This window comes from Podarcis vaucheri, assembly GCF_965113315.1.
Source record: "Podarcis vaucheri genome assembly, chromosome: 1".
Taxonomy (NCBI): domain Eukaryota; kingdom Metazoa; phylum Chordata; class Lepidosauria; order Squamata; family Lacertidae; genus Podarcis; species Podarcis vaucheri.
In genome coordinates this window covers 70,673,160-70,689,977 of record NC_138759.1, presented here as the reverse complement: position 1 = coordinate 70,689,977, position 16,818 = coordinate 70,673,160, and the positions used below count along the sequence as shown (strand labels likewise).

General features: G+C 43.2%; 1 protein-coding gene across 1 annotated transcript; it reads right to left on the bottom strand.

Annotated features, from left to right (window-relative positions):
• Positions 1-1,839: 1,839 nt before the first annotated feature.
• Positions 1,840-15,082, bottom strand: EIF4G2 (eukaryotic translation initiation factor 4 gamma 2; the record flags this gene model as incomplete). The annotated part of the gene is made up of 22 exons (XM_082192747.1): positions 1,840-2,654; positions 2,947-3,068; positions 3,233-3,444; positions 3,665-3,869; positions 4,046-4,304; positions 5,142-5,357; positions 5,546-5,650; positions 6,642-6,767; positions 7,214-7,327; positions 7,879-8,039; positions 8,143-8,284; positions 8,698-8,796; positions 8,885-8,968; positions 9,353-9,463; positions 9,626-9,777; positions 9,870-9,936; positions 10,028-10,159; positions 11,257-11,359; positions 13,238-13,363; positions 13,789-13,854; positions 14,360-14,467; positions 15,048-15,082. 22 exons carry the CDS (start codon positions 15,080-15,082, stop codon positions 2,589-2,591), a joined length of 2,811 nt encoding a protein of 936 aa, XP_082048873.1. The 3' UTR covers positions 1,840-2,588.
• Positions 15,083-16,818: the final 1,736 nt, after the last annotated feature.

Sequence of the window (16,818 nt, the reverse complement as noted above, 5' to 3'; positions counted from 1 at the left end):
CTGAAAACAGAATGAACCCAAAATTTCTGTTCATAGGCTTTTAAAGGGAATTGCTTCCATCCTAGGTACTGGGCACCATTCCACAAAGGTTACCATATGTTGGTGGGTGATAGGTTATTACAGCTTCTGTTGCCATGAAAGTGGAACAAGAGGGTGTCATGGGTGCAATTCTGCATGCAGTCTTTTTACGTCATTCTAGTTTTTATTTTTGCCGACAGTTGATTGCAAATGTACAGATCTATGGATAATGCAGAGTAGCCCTAGTTGTGTGTCATAGATCCCCATCAGATTTTGCGGTTGCCAGCTGCTTCCACTTTGATCTACAAGGTGGAAGGTAGCTTCTCCTACAGAAGCAAATTGACCTGGTGATGCCTTGGTGGGCTCTAGTAGAAAACTCCATGCCCACCAGAAGCTTGTGTGAACAAAAATAAACACATAGCTAATGATTGTTACTAAAACCTACGTTTTAAAATATGAACAAACAGATACATACTAAAGCACTGCATTGCTAATATATTGGCCAGCTTCTGCTGCCCTATAGGGGACCAATTTTAAGAGGATTGTGGATACACATTTATTAGAAACACGAGCAGGAGACTTTTGCCCGGAGCAATCAGTAGCAAAGTTGTTTTCTCCCCACCAGCATTGAATGGGGTAACTGTGCCCCTGAAGGACCAGGTGTGCAGCCTGGGAGTCATTTTGGACTCACAGCTGTCCATGGTGGCACAGGTCACTTCTGGGTCCAGGGCAGCTGTCTACCAGCTCCGTCTGGTGTGCCAGCAGAACCCTACCTGCTTGCGCATCATTTTCCCAGAGTGGCTCACGCTCTGGTTATCTCCAACTTGGGACTACTACAATATGCTCCTTCGAAGGTGACTCCGAAACTACAACTAATGCAAAATGTGACAGCTAGACTGGTGACTACGAATGGCTGCCGGGACCATAGAACACTGGTCCTAAATGATCTTCACTGGCCAGTAAGTTTCCGAGCACAACTCAAAGCATTGGTGACCTTTAAAGCCCTAAATGGCCTCGGCCCAGTATACCTGAAGGAGCATCTCCATCCCCATCATTCAGCCCAGACACCGAGGTCCACCTCAGAGGGTCTTCTGCCTGCCTAGGGTTTAGACGGTTGAACAAGAGCATCCATTGGCCATAACAGGACATAAAAATGTCTCTTGCTTTAAAAGGATGAAAAAGCCAACCTTTGAATAGATTTAGGAAAACTATGCAGGCACAATTTAGTTTGCTACACAGTATTATTAGCATGTTTTAGACTTCTGGTGATTATTTGCAGTTGCTTTTTATTTTTGTGAAATAAGAAGCTGTTGCTGGATCAGACAATTTTTTTGTCTTCCAGAATTGTTTCCATTAAGTTAACCAGATGGCATTAAGCAGCGCCATGATTATTTTCACATTTGTCCCCCAGAAGCTAATATATTGGGAGTTACATGCAGGATAAATCAAATGCTTTTTTAAAGTAAGCCATTTAAGGTAGTGGCTGTTGCTACAACCTGTGGTATCACGAGGCAATGATCGGGGAATTCTAAGGATGTACCTGCATGCTTAATCCCTGCCGGTCCCTCAAACTAATTTTTGGCCAATGTTCTAGAAGCTGCTAGACTCATCAAGAGCTTAATACATGCCACTTGCACTCCAGCCCTATAGATTATTCTAAAGCATGCATTATGGCATGCTAGTGCACCCCCCAAAGCATGTTTGTCTTCATTCAGATTACACAAAGATGGGGACCACTCAGAAAGCCTGTCAAGTAATTCCAGCTTCAATATCTATTTTCTTTGGCAAACAAATTATAAAGAGCAGCCATTTCAACAGATATTCAAGTATCACAATGTTTATTGATAGATACAAGTATATAAAATCAGGGCATGAACATGTCTTGATAAATTAAGTAGACTTAATTTCAATACTATAATAGGGACCAATTCAGTTTCTCACCATTTTATTTCACACCCACAAAGACCACTTCCAAGGGCATTTATCCACCTCTTCAAAATGATCAATTTTGTGCAAGTAAACCATGTTTCTTTTTAAAAAGACTTGTGCACTTGCCCAGGCTCAAAGATATTAAAATCTAGCACATAAAGCCCATTACTAGAGGTAGAAATACAGGCAATATACTATTACGGCAACCACCATCGATTACAGTTAAGGATTCTCTGTAACAACCAAATGGATAATCAAATATTGCAACAACTCAAGTATTACACTGAGCAAAGTGCATTTCTACAGTATTCAGTGTTGCTATTCAGATTTCTAACGAACAGCCTATGGTAACTGGCATCAAAGAAGATCCTTACACAGACTGCTTCTGAACTTATGATGTAATTATTGCATGCTGCTAATACACTGTTATCTAAACATTAAATATACTCTAAAATATTTTTATGGTAGACTATGATTAAGACGTACTACAAAAACCCTTATGCAGAAGCAAGTCCTATTGACCTACTGCTGCTTTAAATATTGTGAAAACATTACAGCGGAATGAGTTTTCGCAGTGGTTAGGTCAAATGCAGTTACATCATAGCAACAGTATGTTTGCACAATTTAAGGCTTTGGCTGGTTTAGTCAGCTTCTTCCTCAGATTCTTCTTCCTCAGCAGTTTCCAGCCAGGTCAGCCACTGGTTTACCTGTAATTAAGCCATTATAACATTAACAGTCAAGAATGACAAATGGTTTATCACATATTCATGGAGACTGGCCCTGCACGTTATTAAATCACCACATACTACAAATCAAAGAAAAGTAAATTTAATCATTTTACCCTTTTAGCTTTATATAAATCAAAATTTTGAATTTGTTGGCAAGGCAGATTCCAATGCCCTCGTTTGCCAGCTTTACAGGGTTCAAATACTTCAAATAAATTCTAACTATAGAACTTATTGTAGCAGCAAATTAAGAGATTACAAAGAGATGGTTTACCTGGAACAAAGCTTTGCCCTTCCCTGGAAACTCTTGAGTAATGTCTTCTTTCCATGCCAGAAAAGCTTCTTCTTCAATGATTTCCATATCATAGAAATGAACAAAGAAGCGCAATAACATGCCTAAAAACAAACCAAGCACAACAATTTTATTCTGGTTTTTTTTAAACACCAATAGTGCAGATTGCAGTGCACATGTTTGCTAGAATTCTCCCCAAACCCTCACATAACAAGATGAGGCTCAAGGGCTTTCTCCTGCATGGAGAAAAAGAAGATTGAGTCCATACCTTTTGGGAAATTGTTGTTGTAGCAGTGCACTTGGAGCGCATACAGGGCACTCACTTGTAGATCAACATGGTCATGAAGGAACTTCTGCATTACCGGCTTAAAGGAAAGAAGCAGCTGCTTTTCTTGCTCCAACTGCTCTTTAGAAGGAGCAGATGAAGAATCTGGTTCATCATTAGGTGGGTTTACTTCACTAGAAATATACTGCAAGAAACTGAAACAACAGCATACGTTTGACTCAACTGTTTGTAGACAACCACTGTCCCTGCAAGAAGGCATGCACTATATCTCGAAAGACTAACAAGGACCCCTTGATATAAATTATGAATCTAAGAGATTTGTGAACCCCAATATTAACCCCACATATTATAAAGCACACCTACTTAAAGCAAGGACATTCATGGTACAGAACTGCTTTAAGATGTGCATCTTACCTGGTCATCAAAATATTAACAAATCCCTTATCTACATGAAGTTTCGGTGAAATGTTGTCTTTAATCCATTTATAGATCGCTTGAGGGGATGGATCCAACTTTATTTGCTTTAAGAGCTCCTTTTCCAGTTTTAGAAGTGGAAACAAGAAGCTAAGTCCTTTCCCTTCCAAGATCTCCAGCATACGATCCTTATTCTGGTCAATCTCTGTAACAAATTATTTTTTAAAAATCCAAATTAACATTCAGGCTTGTCACCTAACCCAATGTTGTGGGCACCCCTGCTTAAGTCTTTAATGTGTTATTTCCCATCTTTTTATGTATTAGGCCCAGTTACAGTCTTAGAAAAATAAAAATAAATGAAACAACATTTTGTTCCCTTACCAGGCAGCATCTTCTGCATATTGACTTTGCTCTGTTGGAAGAGTTCTGTTAGCCATTCACGGTCCTGTAGCTTAGCTAACTGCTGAAGGCAAAGCAAGAAGAGGGGGAAATGGGTGCCACTTTCCAATGGTTGAGCTAGTTCTGAGATGCTCACTAGTTCTGAGATTATGGCACGGGCTGCAAACTGTGCTAGATAGGATTTTACCAGAGGGATGTCTACCTCCAGTTTAGGACACTGGTCCAATACATTTAGGAATGCCTGAAAGAAAAAAGAAAAAGAAAAATTTGTTTGCATTCATTATCTTTTTATTATTACATGTCCACACGTTAGGGCAGCCAAACAATGTAAACAAAGAACAAGTCTAGAGATCTCAAATATTCAAGTGGGCATCCAGAGCCTGCTACATGCTTCCACCTCCAAGTTCCTTCCTTCCTACTAGTTTCCAAGCCATTTAAAACCGGGGGGGGGGGGGGGGCCCTATGGATGGGCAGGGCTATGGATGTAATTTTTGTATAGCTACACAAAACTCAGGTTTCTGTACCTCCATTGAGCCAATCTAGAACTATTATGATAATTTAAGGACACAATTCAGCCAGGTATAGAATAGGGCCACTTGGGAAGGTGGTATTTCTGGAGAAGAGTCCCAAAGGCCAGGCTGAGGCCTACAGGGCTGCACTTTCCCTCAGGACCTGAGGTTAAAGGGTTGTTCCTGATCCAATCTTTTTATGTCACCTTTTTTTTTGGAACTGGAAGGACTTTTGTTTATGGCTCTGCCCATTACGCAGTCCACAACAGAATATCCTTGAGAGAGCACAGAGCAGCAGATCTGGACGGGAAGTACTCAAGGAGATGGGCTGTCCATCCCGCTATGAAGGGGGACGTATCATAATCTGCATCAGCCTGCCCAGTAGAGTGAGCAGTGGACAGAACAACCTATCCATGTATCCCCCTTCACTGAAATAAGAGGTCCCACTCAGTTTTAAGACACGGATCACCTATATGAATGGGGGAAAGATGCTTAATCAAATGATTAAAAAACACAATATATATATAATGAGACCACAAAAGAGCTCAAAATTATCACAAATATAGTACCTGCATGAAGTTGTCGCTAGTGGCTATCCCTTCCTGCTTAAGTAAATTGATCAGAGCACTTGCTTTTTCTTTATCTTCATCTGATCGATCCAATGATTGAAGTATTACTTTGCTTAGCATCTCAGGGATAAAGTGTTTTGGCGCCCTCATTTCTCTCACACCATTGACTGCATCGTTGGCATTTCCATTGTTCAGATATTCAGTTACAACAGTTTCCTGAAAGAGAAAAATGCTTGCTCTTAATAATGATAGCATTATTTATTATACTTGTTACCCAAAGGTCTCAAAGTGATTTATAACACAGTTAAAAACACAAATAAACCATGCTAGACCATAAAACCCACTCCTGTAACAGCCATAGGAAGCTGGAAGCTGCCTGCACAAGAATACTTAGTGAAACTTACTGTCATTTTGAGCAACTCTTCCTTAGAAGGTGGTGGCTTTTTAGTTGTCTTTGCAGGTTTCTCCTGGATAAGTGGTGGATTTGTCTTGAGACCAAGCTGAGGTGGCTTGAAAAGTAAAAAGCCCTCATTAGAAAATTAAACAAGTGACAGTGTTATTTACTCAGAAACAATTTAAGTTGCTGGATTCAAACTCTGAATTATTTGGCCACGCAACTCTCAAAACGGACATGGACCCACTAGCAGGGTGTTGTGCCCAAACTTCCTAGAGTATCCACAACAAAGGACCAAAATTCCACAATGAAAGCCACCACTTTTCCATTAGGCCTAATCACACACGTCATTTAAAAGTCACCTTTGGTGGGCAGGGTGCACCCAAGGTGGTGCAAAACAGTATGGAAACGTTCCAACACAGAAGCATAACTATTATCTAAGGGGTTGGCCAGCTGCAAACAACAAACTGATCTAGCTTCCCATGGTAGAGGAGGGAGGGGGGAAGCAGCTCAAGTTTTTAAAACATGCTTGGAAATTTACAGCATGGAAACCATGCACACACCTGTGGCAAAGCGAGTTCCATAATTTAGGGTCACAAGAGAAGTCTCCAAGTTTACTTCAACATACTTCCAAACAAGCAAGCATGGGGAGAAAAGGGTCCTGCTGTAAAAGCTTTTGGTCTTCTGAACATTTAAATATAAGGACAGACTTGCTGAAGACATAAGCTGCAACTCTCTTATGGAGAGTCTTATTCAGGATACTGTGTTCTCAATCCCCACAGCCACATTAAAGGTAGTGGGCTGCCAGGTTACTATTAAAATTTCTATACCATCATCTTCATCTGGGTGGGTTATATTAAACAGCACACACAATAGTTAAGAAAAGCGATACTCCCCCTGTCATAGCTTAAAAGGCCATAGATTGTTTGTCAAATGCCTGCATGAACAGGAATGTTTTTGCTTGGTGCCTAAAGATATGTAATGAAGGCGCCATGCAAGCCTCCCTGGAGATAGCATTCCACATGCTCCAGGCAAGTGGTCATAATTCTCTAACTTTCCACCCAGCTACAACATTAACCACAGCTGTCATCCATGGGTAACTTTACCTGTCCCAAAGGTGGTGTCTGAGTACGTGGTGGCTGTGCACTGGGAGGAATCATAGTTATCTGGGGCTGAAGCTTTGGCACTTGGTTTTTGTTTATTAGGAAAGATTGAGCAGGCCTCAGGCTAATCTGTGGAGAGAGAGGAGAGGTTAAGAATTCTGTAGCAAGAGTTCTGTTAGTGTTGTAGCGAGAGTTGCACGTTATCCACAAGCATTTAATAAGCCTCAGCAACAGCATGACTAAGTAGGGAACTAGTTTTGAGGGAGATGCCATTTTACCATGGCCCTTTATGCCCCCAACCATTATCTGAAATTTTCAGTGTACTTCAACTGCTCTTTCTTTATGAACATATTGCCCTCATATCTCATAATCTTGTTCACAGGACACTGGAGACTCCCGGGGGAGGGGAGAAGGAAGAAGAGGAAAAGGGGCAGGCGGAAAGAGAAAAAAGAGAAAAAAGTTAAGAGGCAGAAGTTAGGGAGGGAGTTCCAGCATTGGTCCTCATAATAACGCGTCTTTTTATAATCATCGGGCATTTCATTTAGGACCAAGTCTGTTCAGACTTAAGTGTATACCTCATCTGCATTAAGCTGTCCTTTCTTAGAAAACCGTGGCGGCATATCCTTGGACGACCCTTGTTGTTGGGATAGAAGTCCCTGATTCTGATTATGGTATAGTTGGCTTTGCCCCTGTTTTCAAGGAGAGTGAAAGGGAGATGAAGACCACCACATCCCAGTACTTGCTCTTTTTATATAGTGTCAAGTGTCTAAAGTACTTCACGTGCATTCTTTACAACAATACTGTTAAGGTCAGTATTATCTTCGCTATCAAGAGATAATAACAATTCATTTCAGAGCAAGGAAGTAATGTATGTTAAGCTACTTTGGAGATCATTTTGATAGAGTGAGTATAAATATGTGTGATGCAATGGCTTGCTCAAGCATGGCAGAGGTGAAACACGACCTGGAAACTTTTTGGTTCACAGCTCAATCTTTACAACCACTAATGCTGATTCATAAGATACAATAGTTACTTCAGACAAATGATGGCAGAATTTTAGTTTTATCAATTGTGGAACAGAAAGCCTTGGAACCTACTACTTGAGTAGGAAAGAATTAATTGTTAAGAGCCTTCTGTGAAGCTTATTTAACATTAAGCAACATATTAAATTATTTATCCTTCTTATCGAGGAATTTGCAAGAATCAGATGCGTAGTATTGCTTTCACCAAGATCACTTACTGGATTTTTCAAAAAGGATTTGCCTAGTTCTCCAAACTGGGATTGAGCAGGGGCCATGAGGTGTCCACCATGGCCATTGAAAAGTTGATTTGACCGATGTCGCCCCATGGTGGGTGAAAATCTATCTTGAATAACTCCTGGACCAGTACCAATTCCGCTACCTGTTTAATAAAAACAAACAAACAATCAGCCTACAGTATCTTAACACAGCTACATAAAGTGTATTGAAAAGATATTACTACTTCCTAAAGTTGAAGGAATTACCAGGCATTTGTCCAAACATATCAGCAAGCCCTCCAAGTGGATCCCTGTCAAGTTTCATCCTGGGTGGCATGAACGGTCCCTCCAGAAAGAAGTCACTTCTCATCCCTTGAGACATAGGAGGAGGAATAAAAACTCCCAGATCCTTAAAAACAAAATGTTAAATTATATAATTAAGTTAAAACAGGAGATCCCAAGTCTATGATAAGTAGATACCCACTGGGATAGATCCAGATATAAGCACATGTAATAAAGGCTCATAGAAGCAAACCTTCCTGCTTCTCCTCACTGCGGCCGGTAACCCACCACCCCAAAGGTCAAGTAATCCTAGCCAAATGGGGTGACACGGCACAGTTGATTCCCAGTAGCTGAGTGGGGACAACTAGAGCATGAGCTCTGCCCATGGAATCAGTTTTCATCCGATTTTCAGGTAATACCCCCCACCGTCCCGTTCCCAATACCACAGCTCATCCTATTCAGCAGGGTTCCTCAACCAGACAGCAGCATGTCTGTTGAGCCACATACCTAAGTACAGCATTTGCCTAGATAAATACGTACTTTCACTGCATCTTGACGGATTTGATTGATAGTCTTTGGTCCATTGTCAAGAAAAGCTTTGCGAGGAACCCAACGGTGTTCTCTCAACTCCACAGTATCCTTAAATAATAAAGAAACAGAATATTAAGTTCAAGGATATATGCCAAAAATACATAACCTGCCAAAATAAACAATTTTATGCTCTTACCTGCAGCAGGAAACGAATCCTTGCCGGCAATTCCTTACTCATCATCAAGGAGCGCATACGGGCAAAGTACTGATCCATTAAGGACTGTTGAGAGAAATTTGCAATGTGTATTCAAGTGAAGGGCTTACAACATATATCATCAAAAGCAAGCTTCTTTAAAATTTATAGAGATTGGAACCAGAACATTCTACGTACAAGTCTAAATAAGACCAGGGGAAATATCTTGGTTCTGGCCTTCAATTTTTCCTAGTTAACAGTCTTGCTGTAAAGCAGTTATTTACTACTGAACGTTTTACAGTGCAAGTTTATCAATGTCTACTCCAGACTGACATAGCAATACTTCTGTATAAAACAGTAAGCTGCCATAAATAAAATAACAGCACACAAAACCATTATACCGTTTCCTAAGAGCATAAACATAAAAACTACAAGACAGCAACAAACCTACGCAATTTAGGCAATGCTTACCTTGGCTTTTGCATGGTCTAGTCTAGGTCCTACTGTCCTCATTATCTGACAGAGGCACTCCAAATCCTCTCCCATATCCTTGAGTTGGACTCTCTTCTTCTTTTCCAAAAGCTGCAAAAAAATTAAAATTGCACCTACTAACTCGTTTTGTTACCATTTCAGTACATGTGACATAAAATCTCACTAAACTAAATATCAATGTAATAGGTTGCCAGTTATTCTTTCACATATAATTAGAATTTTCTGCCTAAATGAAGAAAAAGCACCACTTACTGTTTTGATGCACTTATGAAGGATAGATTCATGAATAAGATCAAGCTTGCCAAGTTCTCCAATGAATTTGATGTTTCCCAGCATCTTGATCTTAGCAATGGCTCTCTGTTCCTCCTCCTCGGGGAGGAGGGGGGCATCATGCTTATCATAGACTTTAAAAAAGAGAGAGATAAGAGATGTTGTTCTGTTTGTATAACATATGAAGCAAAACAGGAATTACATTAAAATTATTTTGAAGTCTTACTATCAACATTTCTGGTGCGGTTTTCAAATTCATCCTGAAGTTTAGAAATTAAGAGGCGTCTGAATGTCTAGAAATAAAAAGGCAGTACTTTTAACACCTTGTAGTTACACAAAACTAATTCTCACATTTGCATTAGTCTGACAGACGTTTGTACTCACTGTGCTTTGCTTCTGTCCTGGATGACACTCTGCTGATGGGCCATCAAAGTTGGGTGCATCTTCTGCCAGTCGCAGACATAGTTGAGCATATAGCGAGCTATATTTTGGCTCTTCAAGGGCTTTGTCTACGATCTAGAGAAAAAGGCTTTCCTGAATTATTTGGAAGAACCAGAGTATAAATAACTCTTCAGCAGCAGATCCCATGTTGCTTCATTTGTGCATGATATGCTAAGTGCACAGCTGCAGGTTCAACACCACCCTTTCCCTACCCCCTTCCAATGTTAGCAATCAGTGCAATGCAAGCATATTGGCTATTCACTAAATTCCGAGACACAAGGCTTACTTTGATGTGACTGTAGCACACACCCATAGATACCCTAACTCTGGGATCCCACAATAAGTAAGAGAAGCAAAGAGCTGGCTTTTATTTGACTGGTTGCCAGACTGCCTTAGCAGTGCCCCATAATAGGCAAATTATTTTGTTGTTTCTCAACTGGCGAGGACAGTTGTGGGATACCAGATAACCATACTCTTGCCTCCCCCTCCATCCAATGTTGTCATAGAACTGGATGCAGAGGGTGGGATATTGCTGTGGAGCTACACTCATTGCTCCAATACAGTGCAAGAATTGTTCCTCAAGATGTAAGATAATGCAATGATAAAAACCTGAAAATTTTTGTTCCCAAGAACTAAAATTGTTTACAATAGTATTTCATCTCAAATAGTTATAAAAGGGTTATAACCATTTTCTGTTTATGCAAGTCAAATTACAAACTAATCTGGTTTACTTAAGTCTCTTCTATGAGTGGTCACAAGGATCATTTTATCAGCTCATGAAAATGCAACACTACTTGCTAAGTGAAGAAAGGTTGCAAGCACAGATAAACACAGTGGTTGCTCAGACAACCACTGACCAGACCCAAAGTTGCTGTTTGTAGAAATTTAATTTGGGGTGCAGTTCCTCTTTAGAACACCTTTATTTCACAACAGAAGCATAACTGGATTGGATGAAAAGGTCTGTGATGTTTTGAGTCCTCCTGCTATCCCCTTTAATGGACATTAGATAAGGGACTCTATCCAATCTGGATCAAGCGAGGAACAGTGCTAAAGCTGTTCTAGATGTGTAACTTTCAAGCTTGTTCCCCCACCACCACGTTACACCTGCATTATATGGTAGAACAATTACTTTTTTTAATCATAACTTTTCTAATAAGTGTATATTCACTTACCAGCAGTATGATCCCCTTTAGGATGAGCTTAGACTCTACACCCACATTGAGGAGCTCAAGGCATAGCTTGTCAAACTTTTCAGGAGTAAGCTTATTTAATATGCTGAAAGGAAACAAAACAAGGAAACTGTATAAGCATTTCTGCAGAATCCCTTTTTTATAGCTTTGTCTATTATAAACGTAAAGGGACCCCTGACCATTAGGTCCAGTCGTGACACTCTGGGGTTGCAGCGCTCATCTTGCTTTATTGGCCAAGGGAGCCGGCGTACAGCTTCCAGGTCATGTGGCCAGCATGACTAAGCCGCTTTTGGCGAACCAGAGCAGCGCATGGAAACGGCGTTTACCTTCCCGCTGAAGCGGTACCTATTTATCTACTTGCACTTTGACGTGCTTTCAAACTGCTAGGTTGGCAGGAGCTGGGACCGAACAACGGGAGCTCACCCTGTCGCGGGGATTTGAACCACCGACCTTTTGATCGGCAAGTCCTAGGCTCTGTGGTTTAACCCACGGCACCACCCGCGTCCCTTCTGTCTATTATAGGTGGCTTTAAAAAATGTTTAGGAATCCATAGCCAGTACTAGCTTTTCCTAACAGTTTGTGTTCCAATGCCATTTTTGCAGGAAAAGTTGCAAACATATTGTGTATTCTATCTATTTTGTACTGAGCTCGCATAAATAAAGCTTCCATCATCAACTCGCTGAGGCGGTGTGGTGGCACCAAATATAGAGCTACTCAAAAACTAAGTAGATTACTGTTCAACTTTTGTGAAGAAACATGTGTATTGCTGGTTTAAAACCCCACGGTAGGACAGGCTGAGGACAGCGAAGGATATAAGAAAACTAAGTTACAAAGATACTGAAGCAAGGGAGTATAGCAGATAACAAAACCAAAACTATAGTAAGGACAGATGAATATAGCTTGAAACAAGCAAGAGACGACTTGGGCAAACCTTCACAACATTTAAAGCCAGGAAATATGCTAAGGACAGGAGAAAAAGAATTGGATCAAAAGATAGGGGCTGGAATTCAATGCCACACGCTCACAATCCCCCTCTCCCTCCTGTGCACTGTTCTAGAGTTTGTTCCAACCCATGTCTCAATTTTCGGAGCCCAGTGGGCATGCAGACAAATGTGAAATGAGAAAACCCCATTGCAAAAGCACAAGTATTTGCTAAAGGCCTTCACTGACGGGCCTGGTTAGGTGAATCCCACCATGGGTAGTCAGAAGTAGGTGATGGCAGTTCTCTGAACGGTCCTACTATTGCAGCAGTCAAAAAAGCGTAAGATAGGAGGCACATCCCTTGCTTTGTGTGCCTGACAGATGGGGTACCTGTCAAAACTCTAGGCTAGCTTTAAGTTTTTTAGATGAGTCTCGGCGCAGGTACAGAATCCATTTAATAGACCGCACAAAGGTCATGCAGAAGAAGCAATAATCTAAATAAACCATGGGTGGCAGAGACATGAAACTACTAAATGCAAGTGCCAAGGAGAATGTGGGACTGGGGCAAAACTGGAAGATTAAGTCTGGCACAGTATGGGCAACCTCAAAGTGTGCAGCTTACAGAACTGTGGGCTAGGATGCCTGAAGGCACAACAATTTTAGATCTAGGGCCTACACCATGCCAACACATGCTGTTTTTACCCACCAACCTGACCCTAAACCAGCAGCAGCTCAGTAAAAGCTTTCTAGTGTTGCTTTCTGCCTGAAACTGAGTGTCAAGATGATTGTCAAACATCCTAGGTCACTCAAGATCGGCTGCATTCACCTTGGTGGGTCATAACTTGGGCATGCCTGATCCAAGTTTCCAACAGGGAATACTGCCAGTAATTGCTGCAGGATTGTGATCTAACCAAATATGGTTTAAAACAAACGGCCAAAAAAAGCAGCACATCGGGAAGTGCATTTCACATATTGATCTGTAGCTATCAGCCAATTCTTGGCCATAGGCTTCTACTCACAGTTCCTTTTTCTCAGAACTTACCCTCTTACTTTCCTGAAGATTGCATCGTGTCTTTCTTTGTCATTTGCGGAGTCGTCATCTCGTCTAGTGCTTCGTGAAGGAATCCATTTCTGAGCGTTTTGCCCTGGGGTTTTCCCCAGGAACTCGCTTTATTTTGTAAACAAAAGAATCAAAGGTTAGAACTCATATGTTCCCGTGTTAATTCAGAACACTTAAGTTCAACTTAAAACTACAATCCACCAAGACCAGCTTTCAAGACTGGATGACATTTCTACCACTCCCTTTTCCTTCTTTTTTACTCCACCTTCTTCAGCAGCATGGATCTCACAAGTAACATATCAACAGATGTGGAACGGAAGTATCATTTGAATAATTCCTGGTTTAAGTTTTTCTGGTGATTGCTACACTGATTAGTTTTCTTTCCAATTTACCACTCAACCAGACTGAGAAATTAACAGCTTTGCAAACTAAACCTTATGTTTCAACTTTTCTTCAATATCCCCAAATGTAGTTTCTCATTCATTTCATGAAGCCACAGCCAAGGTAGTATTCAAAATACTAAGCTGACATACCTGTTGCCGGCAGTCTTGGGATAGTGCTGAGGTGCACCCCTACCTCCTCCTCCGCCCGAAGAAGCACTATTAGAAACAAAGTCCCCAACGTTTGACAGTTAGTTATGAGTTGTTTTGCAACAAAAGCAACTTGTATTAGATTAGTATTTCAGAATCCAACCAACCCAAGGAGTTTTCCAGCAGTGGGACTAGTGTAGGGGAAGAAACATCTTGCTCAGTGGCTTGGGCACAGTACTATTTTCTTGTGCCCCTTTGTATGGTTTTCTGACAGTTATATCCATGTGAGTTGTGGGCTACAGGTCTTGCCTATCTTGATTACACTATTAACAGAGGAGGAAAGGAATAACCCTGTTGACAAACAAGCTGGCTGCTATTCCCCATGCCTTAGACTCCCTTGTATAAGGCCCTGAATGGTTCAGTTGCACTAGTGTAATACCACTACTTGCCATGTACATTTGGCTGCACTGTTTGCTTCCAACTGCAGATCAAGGTTGTTAAATAACAGAAGGCATTAACAATTAAGCTGCTTTGCTTTTCCATCTACTTCACCATAAAATCTAGTTTTACATACCTGAAACGAGAAGCACCCCCTTCTGCAATCGCACTCTCCACTTTGGCGGCTTGACAATGAAGAATCTTCAAAAGAATAATAAATTGACAGGATAGGGAAAAACAAAACCTAGGAGACAATCAAAGTTTACATTGTAAGTTTCTGATTACCAAAGTCTCACTAGCAAAACAAAAACGATTAAGAGTTAAAGCCCAAAGCTGCAATCCTAACTCCACTTACCTGGGAGTAAGTCACATTGAATTCAACAGGGCTTACTTCTGAACAGACATGTCTAAGACTGCAGCATATATCAATATACGGTATTGTCAATAACTTAGATCTCTCATCTACTCCGATTAATTTCCTAGAATGTTACTGCCTGCCCATCTATATTTTGTGCACATTAATTCAAAACAAAGTCTGCATTATAAATCTCTTCAAAATCCAGGAATCTCGATAAGTGACACACAAGAAAAACTACATATTGTATTTTAATTTTTAATACCCTGTATTGTAGCCTTACGAGAACCAAGCATCAAGTCTGTCTTAAAAGAGGAGAAAGTAACAGACAACAGGTCATAAAACTCTACCCCCCCCCAACAGAGAATGGAAACCATTGTAGACACTCTCAAACGGAGCTCCTTTGCTACGACACCTAGCATTAGGCTCTCCGCCCTGCATAGCCCCATCTGGCTTCCAGGAGGCTTACTCCCGAGTAAAGCCGAGATCGGAGCCTTCATTCATGTAGCGCCACATCAGCGCCACACGTGGCTCCCGTCCTCCCAAGGCGGCGGCCTAGCCTTAAAACCGCGTGCGAGGGAGGCGAGACCAGACGGCATGGCTACTGCCAAACAAAAGGCTGCGGAAGCGGCCCACCCACCCGATCCCCCAACAGGCACGAGCCCGCCCCAACCCCCGTCCTCCCCAACCCACCCCCGGCCCTTCCCTCCCCGCGGGCCGCAGGGCACCGCCCGTTTGCAGGCTCGGCGCCCATCCGGAGACTAGGCCCGCTCTTTGTTCTCGGCGGCCAGACATAACTCGACCAGCGGCCAGCCGCCGCGCTGACTGAGCCCAAAGGGCGGGGGACGGGACTTTTCCCGGGCAGCAGGAGATGGAGACACGTATTAAGATGAGGGGGCCGCCGGGTGGGGCTGGCGGCGGCGTTTCTCCCAGTCCCACAGAACAGGAGGGGGGTCTCCGAAAATGAACCACCAGAGGTACTACTCTCCCTCTTGCCCTTCTGCAGCGCATGAATAGGTTAGGAAGAGACACCGCAGCACATCGGCGTCGCACCTTCATCGCGCGACGCCGGCTGCTCTCAGACAAAGGCAAGGCCTTCCCAGACGCCGGCTGAGGGAACCGGGATCCCGGCGGCGGCCGCCATTTTGCGCCTCAGAGCGAACGTGCAGCAGCGAGGACAAGATGGCGGCCGTTTTAGGCAGCGGCCATTTTGCGTGTCGGCAGCCTGGTCCCGGCAGCGTTCCTCGTTTCCCTACCCGCAATACCGGCGCCGGAGCGCTCATAGGTACCAGCAGAGAGGGCTCCGCCGCCGCCCGCCCGCAACCCATCACCTTAACCGACAACAGAGATCCCCTCACCTTCCCTAGAGTCTCGTCAGCGTCCCCAGGACCGGCGGCGGCGAGGGCTGGGGAGAGGCGAGAGAAGGGAGGGGGAGAGGGAGCCGGGGATCGGGGCTGGGGTAGGGAGGGGGGGAGAGCGTAAATGGCAGGACGGGCCTCCGAGTCACCACAGCAGCCACCGAGCGCTTCCCTCCGTCACCTCCATAGAGATCGGACCAACTCACCGCCGCTTCTAGCGCGTACTGAGACAGCCCCACTAACTTTATTACACAGCGCGCAGCCAAACCCTCCTTAGCATGCCGGCTACCAATCGCCGAGGGAGACTCTGCCAAGGCAGCCAATCACAAGGAGAGAAAGGGGCGGGCACAGAGCTGAGGAGGCGGACGAGGTACGGTTGGTTGACGCGAAGCAGCGCCGCAGTGCAGCACCACATTCACAAAGACGGGCACAGCTCGGGTTAGCGTAGAAAACAACCTCGGGTGGCAGGTTGCGCAAATGGCGCACCGGGTCAATTGGGGCAGCCTGGATGCCTTTCTTCCCCTTCCCCATCACCGCGTTTCCTCCAGTAACAGAAACTGGGAGGGAGAGGCAGTTATGTCCGTTTCTGGCAAGCAGCCCGGCTATTTTCTCATTGTATCCCAGCCTCCCCGCCCGTATCCTGCGTCCAGTGCTACGGAGATTTCTCTGGATGTGGTTTTCTGGCAAAACCGCCCCATGGCTTTGTTCTGATGCCTAAGAACTGCAGGATTAATGCACTACATTAGGAAGTAGCAGTGATTGGTCATGTGCATGACCCGTGTCTGAAAATTAACCGTGGTCCGATGCTAATTCACAAGGATAGGTGAACATGGTGTGGGGGCATTTTCAGAACAATGTGAGTGTACCAGCGTTGAAGATCTG